The sequence below is a fragment of the Rhinoderma darwinii genome, chromosome 1, assembly GCF_050947455.1.
Source record: "Rhinoderma darwinii isolate aRhiDar2 chromosome 1, aRhiDar2.hap1, whole genome shotgun sequence".
NCBI lineage: Eukaryota > Metazoa > Chordata > Amphibia > Anura > Rhinodermatidae > Rhinoderma > Rhinoderma darwinii.
The window spans coordinates 641,962,572-641,975,572 of NC_134687.1; the positions used below are offsets into that span (position 1 = coordinate 641,962,572).

General features: G+C 41.8%; 1 protein-coding gene across 1 annotated transcript in view; it reads right to left on the bottom strand.

The window, feature by feature from the left end:
* Positions 1 to 4,541: 4,541 nt before the first annotated feature.
* The window catches only part of LOC142663055 (uncharacterized), a 70,259-nt gene continuing 61,799 nt past the window's right edge, over positions 4,542 to 13,001 (bottom strand). Inside the window, exon 5 of the mRNA XM_075841391.1 lies at positions 4,542 to 6,527. Within this exon, the coding sequence (XP_075697506.1) occupies positions 5,143 to 6,527 (1,385 nt within the window). The 3' untranslated portion in view covers positions 4,542 to 5,142. The remainder of the gene's footprint in view (positions 6,528 to 13,001) is intronic.

The following is a 13,001-nucleotide window of genomic DNA, read 5'->3' on the forward strand; positions in this document are numbered from 1 at the left end:
GAGTTGAGTTAATGCCAAAGAGCTCAATTTTAGTCTCATCTGACCACAGCACCTTCTCCCAATCACTCAGAATCATCCAGATGTTCATTTGCAAACTTCAGACGGGCCTGTACATGTGCCTTCTTGAGCAGGGGGACCTTGCGGGCACTGCAGGATTTTAATCCATTACGGCGTAATGTGTTACCAATGGTTTTCTTGGTGACTGTGGTCCCAGCTGCCTTGAGATCATTAATAAGTTCCCCCCGTGTAGTTTTCGGCTGAGCTCTCACCTTCCTCAGGATCAAGGATACCCCACGAGGTGAGATTTTGCATGGAGCCCCAGATCGATGTCGATTGACAGTCATTTTGCATGTCTTCCATTTTCTTACTATTGCACCAACAGTTGTCTCCTTCTCACCCAGTGTCTTACTTATGGTTTTGTAGCCCATTCCAGCCTTGTGCAGGTCTATGATCTTGTCCCTGACATCCTTAGGGTATGTGCACACACACTAATTACGTCCGTAATTGACGGACGTATTTCGGCCGCAAGTCCCGGACCGAACACAGTGCAGGGAGCCGAGCTGCTAGCATCATACTTATGTACGATGCTAGGAGTCTCTGCCTCGCTGCAGGACAACTGTCCCGTACTGTCCCGTATGATCTTGTCCCTGACATCCTTAGAAAGCTCTTTGGTCTTGCCCATGTTGTAGAGGTTAGAGTCAGACTGATTAATTGAGTCTGCGGACAGGAGTCTTTTATACAGGTGACCATTTAAGACAGCTGTCTTTAATGCAGGCACCAAGTTGATTTGGAGCGTGTAACTGGTCTGGAGGAGGCTGAACTCTTAATGGTTGGTAGGGGATCAAATACTTACTTCTCTGTGCACAATGTAAATAAATATATATAATTTTGACAATGTGATTTTCTTTTTTTTTTTTTATATATAATCTATCTCTCACTGGTAAAATTAACCTAGCCTAAAAATTCTAGACTGTTCATGTCTTTGACAGTGGGCAAACTTACAAAATCAGCAAGGGATCAAATACTTATTTCCTTCACTGTATGTGGGGTTAGTGACTGCCTCCATTTTTGATCTTGCACTCCTCCCATTCTGCCCTGGGTGATTTTAATTAGTTTAATGCTGGTTCCTACCATGCCCAAGTATATGTAGGCTTAGTCCCAGTTCTGGGTGTATGTGAAGCGTAGGTTCTTACCTCATAGAGGTCACCTTGTCGTGGCAGGTGGGCTCACACAATTTGATTAAAATGTGTGCTAAGAACCCCACTATTGTAAGTAGATTTAGCAGTAATGCATATTTATTTATATTTAGTGGCTTAGGTGGCATTAGTGTTTGCAGTGTGCTGTTGCCGTTTTCTAGTGTGCTGTATATATTTGCAGCCACAGGCATTCTTGCACCTGTATACAGGTTTTGTTTCTTTTTGTTGTAATGTGTAGTTCAAAGTTTTGTGTTGTTTATGTGATTGTATATATATATATATATATATATATATATATACACAGATACATATATACACTTACATACCTATTAACTTTTTTACTTGTCCATCTCTGCTCACATGGTGTTATGGTCAGTATAACGGTTCTCACAGGTTTGTTTGTCGATCCGCTGTGTCGTCTGGGAGATGGTGCTTGTAACCCAGGGCAATGCTTGACACAGCGGGTTTAGAGGCAGTCAGATGTATAGGCCAGAAGTCAGGACAGGCAGCAGACATCATTACGGGTCTGGATAGCAATAGGTCAAGGCAGATGGCAGGCAAGGATAGTACAAAGTTCAGGCTGAGCTCACAACGGGAAATCCAGACAAAGGCAGAAGGCAAGGTAACAGGGAGACTGGGTACAGGGAAGCTAATAGGGATAACCTGGTTGAACAAGCAAGGATCTGAGGGAGGAGGATAATTAGATATCAAAATTGAGGTCAAAACTATTGATTAGTATCAGGGTTGACTACCCATGAATGACATATTTTCAGAAATGTATCTGGGCATCCACGCGCTTTATATGCGAGTTAAAATTGTGTCAGATTAAAGTTTACCAACATGATTCATTCTGACAATGTGGGAACCGTGGGGTGTTTCCAATTCATGGGGATGGTTTTCTTTACATAAAACAATAAGAGCCTAATAAGGGATCTGGCAGCTACAGTATGTAGAAGATCTTCCACCAGTAGTAAGAGGCAGATTCTATGATCAAGTAAGTCCAAATTTTAGTTCAATAAATTCCATAACTTAAAGGCTATGTACACCTTTGATGGGCATTTTTTTGTTAATACAGGTCAGTGTGTTTGGTGTCATTTTATAATTAGTCTTGATTAAAAATTAGTTTTACTTTTTTAGATACAGCTGCTCTGTATTCTCTATACACAGCAGCTCTATCTTTCGCTATGACCTGAATCCGTCAGTTCCATGGACCTGACGGGTTCAATGTCAGCGGGTCCTGCGTGTCATCTATCACATCTAAGTTATGAACACGCATGACCCACTGTCACTTGACCAGTCAGTCCCACGGTCCTGGCAGGAACAGGATTTAGCGCTACATACAGCTGCTCAGAATACAGAGCAACTGTATCTCAAAAGGTAAAAAATGAAAGACTAAGGCCCAGTGCACACGCCTGTAATCACTGACCGTGATTGCGGGCATGGCTGGCCGCATATATGGGTCGTGCTCCCCTACAAGGTATTGGAGCACGGCCCGTAAAATGCAACAGAACGTACATGTTCCATAATTTTTGAACATTTCTACAGCCCCGGACACCTTCAAACAACGGGAAGGTGTTCGTGCACAATAGAAGCTAATGGGTCCGTAATTGCAATGTGCATGGGGCCTAATAAAAAAAGTTACACCAAACACACTGACTGACCTGTTTATTAAAAAAAATAAAAAGCCCATCAAAGATTTATATAGCCTTTAAGTCCAGAAATTAGAAATAACTGGACAATTCATCAGCTGTTTGACAACGTGGACAGATAGGAGCATGTATTCGTCCCATTGTAAACAATTTGGAAGGGGTATAATAAATGTAATGAAAACGTTTTAAATTGTATAAGGCGGTCTCTTGTCGATATTAAAGGATCAGTCAAAGCAGCCAGCATTTCTTTATGATAAGTAGATACAGAGGGAGAAGCCTGGGACCATCGGTCTAGAATTCTATCTTGTTTTTTTTGGAAGAGACCTGCAATAATTGTCTATACAGCATGGCTATAGGTTTAGTCAATGCCTCTTGTGTTACCCAATCCTCCACCGGGATGTACATAATTTGACAACATACCCTGAAAACTGTGACCAGAGGGCATGTCTAAGATGGAAATAACAAAACCTGAAATGAGGTGGGATCTGGTGTTTGGCCCGAAGTTGTGCAAAGGTAGCCACCTTATCTTCCACATCACCCAAAGTTAATATACCGAAGGCTATCCCCCTACTGGGGTCAGGAAGTCGCTGTAACTGTGGCAGGAGCGGATTATACCAAAGCATCCGAGGTGACCAGGACACTGTCTCTGAGCTGAAAAGCAAAAGTGACCTCTGCCAAACCTCCTGGGTAGTCTGCAGTGGAGTTGTAAGGAGTGTCCTGGGGGGGGGGCTGTTTATATATAGGAGTTAACTAAAGCCATGTAGTAGCCTAGAAGTGAAGCTTTCAGATCTGTACAGGGGTTAAAATGTCTGTGAGTAAATCAGAACCCAACATACACTAGTTGGCTGGCAAGGAAATCAAAGATAAAGATTCGGAAGGGCCAGACCACCTTGTTCAGTAGGCAATTGTAGTGTTCTGGGGAACCTCCTGCCCAAATAAAAGTTAAGATGTTTATCTATATTGGAGTAAAATGATAGAGGCAACCATACTGGGGAATTATGATAGAGGTACGGCAATCTAGGGAGGGACTTCATCTTAAACAAATTAATATGACCAGTAACTGTGAGAGGAAGAGGTTTCCACGTATCAAAATCCAGCTTAAGACGTTGTATCAGGGGAACAATGTAGTCAGGTATAAAACTATGGATATTAGAGCTAATTACTATACCAAGTAATTTTATCTGCCCATTGTCGTGGGGAGGGAAGTGCAATATCCCTGGCCGCTGTATCCATCGCCATTACCAAGGACTTTGACCAGTTCACGCATAACCCAGAAAAGGATGTAAATATATCAAACAGAGTCAATAATGCCATAAAGATGGACCTGAATTGTTGGGGAATAGAAGCGTATCAGCATAAAGAGACATATTCCTCCCTCCCCCTCAGCTCGAAGAACTTTATGTCAGGTGAACCGCTTAAAAGCCAGAGCAAGATGTTCAATAGTCAATGCAAAAGGTGAAGGGGACAACGGGCAACCATGTCTCGTCCCCTGGGCCAGGGTAAAGGAAGGGGAAATGTGACAATTAGTTTTGACACTTGCTATAGGTTGGGAGAAAAGTAGACATAACCATTGGATACATCTCGGGCCAAACCAAAAACGGCAGCACTCCAGCAGGTTCAGTGAAAGAGGTGAATTTTATTCTCTTTACGTTTCAGCACACTCAATGGAGAACAGACCACGGATATGACCATTCTACCGAATCAAATGCTTTCTCCAAGTCCAAAAAGGCAACAATCCAGGAGCCACAAGTAATTGATACATCAGTGAATACTCACGTAGGTTAATATCAGTGTCCTTCCCTGGCATAAAGCCAGATTAAATTAGGTGAATGACATAATATAACCTTCTGCAAACGCACTGCTAGAATTTTAGCTAGTATTTTAACATTGCAATTAAGAAGCGGAAAAGGCCAGTAGGAGCCAGTCTTTAGGATTTTTATGGGTTTGGGGGATAAGAACTATAAGAGTCTCCCTCATAGACAGGGGGGGGGGGGGTAGCATCTTTCTCAGATTGAAAAAGGCTAAGTAAATTAGAAGTAATCAGCTCCACATGTAATTTATGCCAGTTCGTTTTTAATGTCTGAATAAATGTATGTATTAAAAAATATTTTTTTTCTCATAGCATTTCCTACGCTCAAAACGAGACTATGGGTTCTACTGTATATGAATTCTCAGATGAGTTAAAAAAAAAACACATAAATCATCAAAATTGTTTTCTTCGAGTGTGAATTCTTTGATGATCCCGAAGTTTGCCTTCAGTAATAATACTTCCCACATTCTGAGCATTAAACAAACCTTCACCTATTGTGACTTCTCTCATGTGTAACAAGACCTGATTTGTAGGTAAAACATTTCCCACATTCTAAACATGAAAATGGCTTCTCTCCTGTGTGAATTCTCTCATGTACTACAAGACTTGATTTCTCTGTAAAACATTTCCCACATTCTGAACATGAATACGGCTTCTCTCCTGTATGAATTCTCTCATGTTTAACAAGACTTGATTTATCTGTAAAGCTCTTCCCACATTCTGAACATGAATATGGTTTCTCTTCTGTGTGAATTCTCTCATGTGCAATAAGACTCCATTTATTTGTAAAACATTTCCCACATTCTGAACATGAATACGGCATATCTCCTGTGTGAATTTTCTCATGTGTAACAAGATGTGATTTTTGTGTAAAACATTTCATACATTCTGAACATGCATACGGCTTCTCTCCTGTATGAATTCTCTCATGTCTAACAAGATGTGATTTATCTGTAAAGCCCTTCCCACATTCTGAACATGAAAGTGGCTTCTCTCCTGTGTGAATTCTCTCATGTATAACAAGACGACATTTATTTGTAAAACATTTCCCACATTCTGAACATGAATACGGCATCTCTCCTGTGTGACTTCTCTCATGTATAACAAGACTTGATTTATCTGTAAAGCCCTTCTCACATTCTGAACATGGATACGGCTTCTCTCCTGTGTGAATTCTCTCATGTGTAACAAGACGACATTTATTTATAAAACATTTCCCACATTCTGAACATGAATACGGCTTCTCTCCTGTGTGACGTTTCTCATGTATAATAAGACTTGATTTATCTGTAAAACCTTTCCCACATTCTGAACATGAATACGGCTTCTCTCCTGTATGAATTCTCTCATGTTTAACAAGACTTGATTTATTTGTAAAACATTTCTCACATTCTGAACATGAATACGGCTTCTCTCCTGTGTGAATTCTCTCATGTGTAACAAGACGACATTTATTTATAAAACATTTCCCACATTCTGAACATGAATACGGCTTCTCTCCTGTGTGACGTTTCTCATGTATTACAAGATGTGATTTACCTGGAAACCACTTCCCACATACTAAACAAGAGTATGGTTTCTTCCCTGTGTTACTTCTCTGTATAAAACGACCTGAGCTTTTTGTGGACTGTTTACCACACTGAAACTTTTTGCCCACTTTCTGAGCAGTACTTGTGGTAACAATCTGTGATTGGTCAGGAGAAGGTTCCTCGTGATTAGGGGAATTATATGATAGATCTGTACTGTGAAGTCCTGGATGTACATTAATGGTAATGAGGTTTTCTCCTGAAGACTGCTGCATGATATCTTCATCTTCTACTTTATCATCTATCGATAACATGAAGTTTCCCTCAGAGTTCTTACTGGAAGTTTCTATTAGGATTAAAAATAGATTGTGGTTTGAAGAAAAGAATATCACGAAGTAGACAAACTTATAACATTTCTATTAGGTGGAAACATGCAGTTTGAGCTAAAGTCAGAAGGGGATCCAGCAGGAAGGAAAAGTGTTAGCCATTCCTTATAAATCCACCCTGCGTGTGATTCCAGCCTTACTTAAGATGTGAAAAACATTTTAAAATATATCAAATCCATGATTCTGGTATACAACAGTCACCACTTTTATTACATAAATTACTTGATGAAACTCAAATATTTGAGACGCACAACGATGTCTGGCAATCAGGCCTGTCCTCTGCCCACACATTTACTCCTTCACTACCAATTGGGCATCACTATAATACAAGAACAAAGCGGATCTGTCAGATATTTATGCTGCGCTGTCTGAGGGCAGCGTAATGTAGTGAACACTAAGGAGAGGGACCGCAATAGTTGGTGGGCGCATTAGGAATCAATACAAAAGAATGCCTGCCGGCAAAATAAGCCCTGTTTTCCAATTATAAAATAACAACATTTTATTAAGCTATTATAGCAAAAGACAGACTACACAGAAATTAAAAGATTCAAGTCCACAGCTGACAATGATCAGCATAGTGCAATATGTAGCAACTCTATTGTGGGGATACAGAGTGTCAGCGGCTGCAGGACGCCACACTCTAGTTCACAGATTAATGTAGGAAGTCAGCAGGAACATGTGTTTAATATTTCAAAGAAAGCCCCCCCCCCCCCCGACATGTTTTGCTACAGATGTAGCGTCTTCAGGGGTATCGGGGCTAATGACGGCGCGCCGCGTATTTCCCATGGTTAAATGCACGACAAATTGGCCACACATGTCCCTTCATTATGGCCTAGGCCAATAAGAAACGAGATAGAGGACCGTGCCCCCACCTCAGTGATGGACAGATAGTACTGCGAGTGGTAAGTTCAGCAAGGAACCACCAATGAGACATCGCGTGTGCACGCATGCGCGGTAAACGATACGGCAAAAGCAGAGACAGAATATTACAGTCAGAGAGAAGCAGACCTTGGCGCATGCGCGAAGTAACGGGCTTCAAACATCAGTGGAGCCGAACGTGATTTAATGAATAACACTGAAAAACAGTGTACTTATCACCAACAACCGCAGTATAGGAGGCCTGTGCTCGGGGGACATATGTAGCAATTAGTATTGTAAAGGAATAGAAACTGCCAATGTGTCAGCTAAGTAAAGGGAGGGGGCAGCAACCCCTCTCCGCAATTTTGCACAACATCACCACTAGGGGCAATGAGGGAGAACAACCCCAACAGTCCGGTTGTAGTTGCAATAACCACAAAGAGAAACCGCAGCGGTAGCCGTCAAGGAATATAGTCTGAATTAAAGATGATAATAAATAAGATATTAAGCTATGAGGTAATAAAGAATGGCAAAGTGGATAGGTTATATTCATTGTTTGTTTCAATACCAAAAGCATCTTATAGGATAATGTGCTCAAAATGTAAAGAGCACATAAATACAAACTGGCCAGCCCGATGGTAATCAAGCGGGTCAAAGCAAAGATGCTAGAAAAATATATATATATATATATAATTTTAATTGTTTCAATGAAAAAGATGTCCAAAGGGTCAAAGAAACGCCGCAAAAGAGAACCCCTCATTGAGGCCACCCGGACTGAGAGATCCCACGCGATGGATCCAGCGTGCCTCCTCCTGTAGCAATCTACGATCCAAATTGCCTGCTCTAGGGCCAAGTTTAATCTGAGTAATACCCCAGAATTGTAGTGAACGGATATCCCCGCCATGTATGAAACGGATGTGTCTGGACAGTGGTGTATCATCTTTATGATTTATGGTACTCAGATGTTTCGAAATTCTCCTCCTTAGCTCCTGTATAGTTTTACCCACATACAGCATAGGGCACGGGCACTTTGCTACATAGATTACGCCTTTGCTCTGGCAGTTGATGAATTGTCTAACTTGATAGGATCTACCATCAAGTGGGTTAATAGATTGCTTGACAGTAGGCATAAGGTAACAAAAAGAACATCGGCCACATGGATGGGAACCAATAGCCGATGATTTCAGCCAGCATTTCGGTGCAGCAGTAGATCTAGAGTTATGGCTATGCACCAAGTAGTTACGCAGGTTCCTGCCTCTGCGATAAGTTATGCTGGGGGTAGGGGGGACCACATCCTGAAGGTCAGGGTCGGCCAAGAGAATTGGCCAATGTCGATGCAGGATCTCACGAACCTGGTGAGAAACAGTGTCGAAAGTACCAATGCATCGAATGTTGGTCGGTCCCATAGACTTGATGGTAGTCAAAGATTGTTGAGCACCCTTGGGTTTCCGTTCACATAACAGTTCCTTTCTATCTGTGGCTCTTGCCCTAGCGTATGCGTTGTGTAGCCATTTCCTAGGGTAACCTCGTGCCAAGAATTTGGAGAAAAGTCCATCACACTCCAATTGGAAGGACCACTCATCGGAGCAGTTCCTTTTAGCTCGGAGGTATTGCCCTATAGGTAAACCCTTCTTTAGAGCGGGAGGATGGTAACTTTCCCAATGTAATAGACTGTTAGTTGATGTTGGTTTCCGTGAGATATCAGTGTGGCCACCACCAGCAGGGTCCAGAGAGATTTTAAGGTCCAGGAAAGTGATCTCTTTTTCATGTATAACGTGAGGGAATTTCATGCCCACCTGATTAGTGTTAGGGTATGTGCACACGATGAGAGGCTTTAACGTCTGAAAGAGAAAACAGGAGAAAACAGCTGCCTCGTTTCAGACGTAAATGCTCCTCCTCGTATTATGCGAGGCGTCTGTGACGCTCATAAATCTTGAGCTGCTCTTCATTGACTTCAATGAAGAGCGGCTCAAATGACATAGCAAAGAAGTGTCCTGCACTTCTTTGCCGAGGCAGTCAATTTACGCGTCGTCGTTTGACAGCTGTCAAACGACGACGCGTAAATTACAGGTCGGCTGTACAGTACGTCGGCAAACCCATTCAAATGAATGGGCAGATGTTTGCCGACGTATTGTAGCCCTATTTTCAGACGTAAGACGAGGCATTATATGCCTCGTTTACGTCTGAAAATAGGTTGTGTGAACCCAGCCTGTAGCGTGGCCATGAAATCGTTAAATAAAGTTAAATCGCCATCCCATAGGAGAATATCGTCGATATATCTCCCCCAGAAAAGAATATGACAGGTGTAAGAAGCTAGCTTATCAGTAAAGACAATGGTGTCTTCCCACCCTCCAAGAAATAAATTAGCATATGTTGGTGCACAGACGGTGCCCATGGCCGTTCCTTTTATCTGTTGATAAAATTTTTGGTCAAATAGGAAATAATTGTGTGTCAGAAGAAATTGAAGTAGAGACCGTAAAAATTTATTATGTGCACGAAATGGAGTGCCCTTTGTGCTCAAAAAATGTGCAACTGCAGTGAGGCCAAATTTATGCTGAATGTTGGTGTAGAGAGACTCCACATCAATACTAGCAATAAGTGTGGAGGGGGTAACGTGAATCTCCTGGATCCTGTTGATGGTGTCCTTAGTATCTTTCAGGAATGATGATAGAGAGGTGCTGAAAGGGGAAAGGATCTCGTCAAGATACATGCTGATACCCTGAGTAAGGCTATCATTGCCTGACACAATGGGCCTGCCTGGAACTGGGCGGGATGCCTTATGGTTCTTAGGCAGAGCATAAAAGGTCACCAACGTAGGAAAATGATTGTAAATCCGTTTAAATTCCTCGCTGGTGATCATGCTCTGTCTTTGCCTCATCAAGTATCGTGTGCAGATCCTTAAGATCAGTGTTTTTTTTTTTTCAAGAATGATGTAAGTGGTAATATCATCCAATACTCTGTGAGCCATAGCAACATAATCGTCCAAATTCATGACCACAATATTGCCCCCTTTGTCAGAGGGTTTGATGGTAATTTGGTCATTGTGGCAAAGTTAGTCTAGTGCCACCCTTTCTGGCTCGCTGAGGTTAGCAAGTGCTCTAGTTCTATCCATATTGATTCTTTTCAGATCTGCACATACCAGCTTAACGAAAACATCTATGTGGGCGTATTGTGAGAATGGTGGAGTGAGCTTCGATTTAGGACGCAGCGAGGAAAAGGGACCAACAGCTGCAATGGGCCCAGCTTCATTTTCATACAAGAGAGTTTCAAGTGTATTAGCTTCGGCCCTATCAATATCCCCCGTGCTTAATGCATTATTTTTAAAATACTTATGTAGGGCCACCTTTCTGGCAAATAGATTTACATCCTTTGACCAGACAAATTCGTCGAACAGAGGAGTAGGAGTAAAAGATAGGCCTCTATGGAAGAATGTAAATTGAGAGTCATTTAGGTGAACAGAGGATATGTTATACACCTGCATTTCGGCACTTCTAGTTGGAACAGAGGGAATAGATTGTGGTACCATTAGCCCAGGTTCCACCGGGGGTTGGCAGTTCCTAAAAAAGGAAACGTGTTGAGGGGTCCACTTGTGTTGTTGGTAATGCCGGTAGGGCATCTGGTAATAGTAGAATTTTGGCTGGAGACAATGCCAGTTGTTCGAGGGGTTGATGGTATAATTGAGGTAGCGGCAACTGCTGGTACAGAAAAGGCTGATAATAAGGAGGGATTGGAAGTAATGGTAGGAATCGGATTTGGCTGGCATTTCGGGTTTGATCTAGTCTGTACAGTGCTTCTTTTGGAGGAATTAAATCTGTTGTTTTTTATTTTGCGTTTAGTGCCCAATCTAGAACTGGGGGAACGCACAGTATCGTCGGTACCAGATACCTCGGAGTCAGAAAAATCTGTGAAGACTTGTACATTTTTAGAGGCACAGTATGTGACTGTGTTCTATAAGTATGTGCCTGACCAGTATCGAAATCTCTACGATCTCTAACGTACTTGCGATGCTTCCTCTCTTTTATCTCAGCTTGTAACTTTTCAATATTTTTTTGTAATGGAGTCTCGCAGTTATTGAATTCACTTAGAGTATTGAATCCCTGAATATCCCCAATTTCCTTCTCCAACTGGAGAGCAGTTTTATTATGATCACGTTTTTCAAAGTCCAAGATATATTGTAATAATCGTAAGGAGCTCTCTGTGAGAAGCTCCTCCCAGCCTCCAACAAATTCTACGTCACTACGATAAGAATTGGGGGTGATATTCATGCGGAGCCCCCTATACACAATTTTCTGTTGTATATAGGTCTCGAGGCTAGCAATTTCCCAGCAAGATCTAATGTATTTCTGGTAGGTTTTTTGTAGATATTTAAAGGCGGTGTGTATATCAAACTGATGTAATGGAATATTATCTGTAGAAAATACAATAAATGCTGCCTCCGCGGACAATGTTTCTGAATTGATCCTTTTAGACAGGAAACCTGCCATCTTTTTCAACATACAGTATATGTGAAGTTCTAAATTTATAGAACAGGGTCCAAAAGAATATGGGTGATTAACCCTGCAATTATTAGCAAACACTAAGGAGAGGGACCGCAATAGTTGGTGGGCGCATTAGGAATCAATACAAAAGAATGCCTGCCGGCAAAATAAGTCCTGTTTTCCAACTATAAATTGATTTAAAATAACAAAATTTTGTTAAGCTGTTATAGCAAAAGACAGACTACACAGAAATTAAAAGATTCAAGTCCACAGCTGACAATGATCAGCATAGTGCAATATGTAGCAACTCTATTGTGGGGATACAGAGTGTCAGCGGCTGCAGAATGCCACACTCTAGTTCACAGATTAATGTAGGAAGTCAGCAGGAACAAGTGTTTAAAATTTCAAAGAAAGCCCCCCCGACATGTTTCGCTACAGATGTAGCATCTTCAGGGGTATCGTGGCTAATCACGGCGCGCCGCAGATTTCCCATGGTTAAATGCACGATAAATTGGCCACACATGTCCCTTCATCATGGCCTAGGCCAATAAGAAACGAGATAGAGGACCGTGCCCCCACCTCGGTGATGGACAGATAGTACTGCGAATAGTAAGTTCAGCAAGGAACCACCAATGAGATATCGCGTGTGCACTCATGCGCAGTAAACGATACGGCAAAAGCAGAGACAGAATATTACAGTCCGAGAGAAGAAGACCTTGGCGCATGCGCGAAGTAACGGGCATCAAACATCAGTGGAGCCGAACGTGATTTAATGAATAACACTGAAAAACAGTGTACTTATCACCAACAACCGCAGTATAGGAGGCATGTGCTCGGGGGACATACAGTGAAGGAAATAAGTATTTGATCCCTTGCTGATTTTGTAAGTTTGCCCACTGTCAAAGACATGAACAGTCTAGAATTTTTAGGCTAGGTTAATTTTACTAGTGAGAGATAGATTATATATTTAAAAAAAAACAGAAAATCACATACTCAAAATGCTATATATTTATTTGCATTGTGCACAGAGAAATAAATATTTGATCCCCTACCAACCATTAAGAGTTCAGCCTCCTCCAGACCAGTTACACGCTCCAA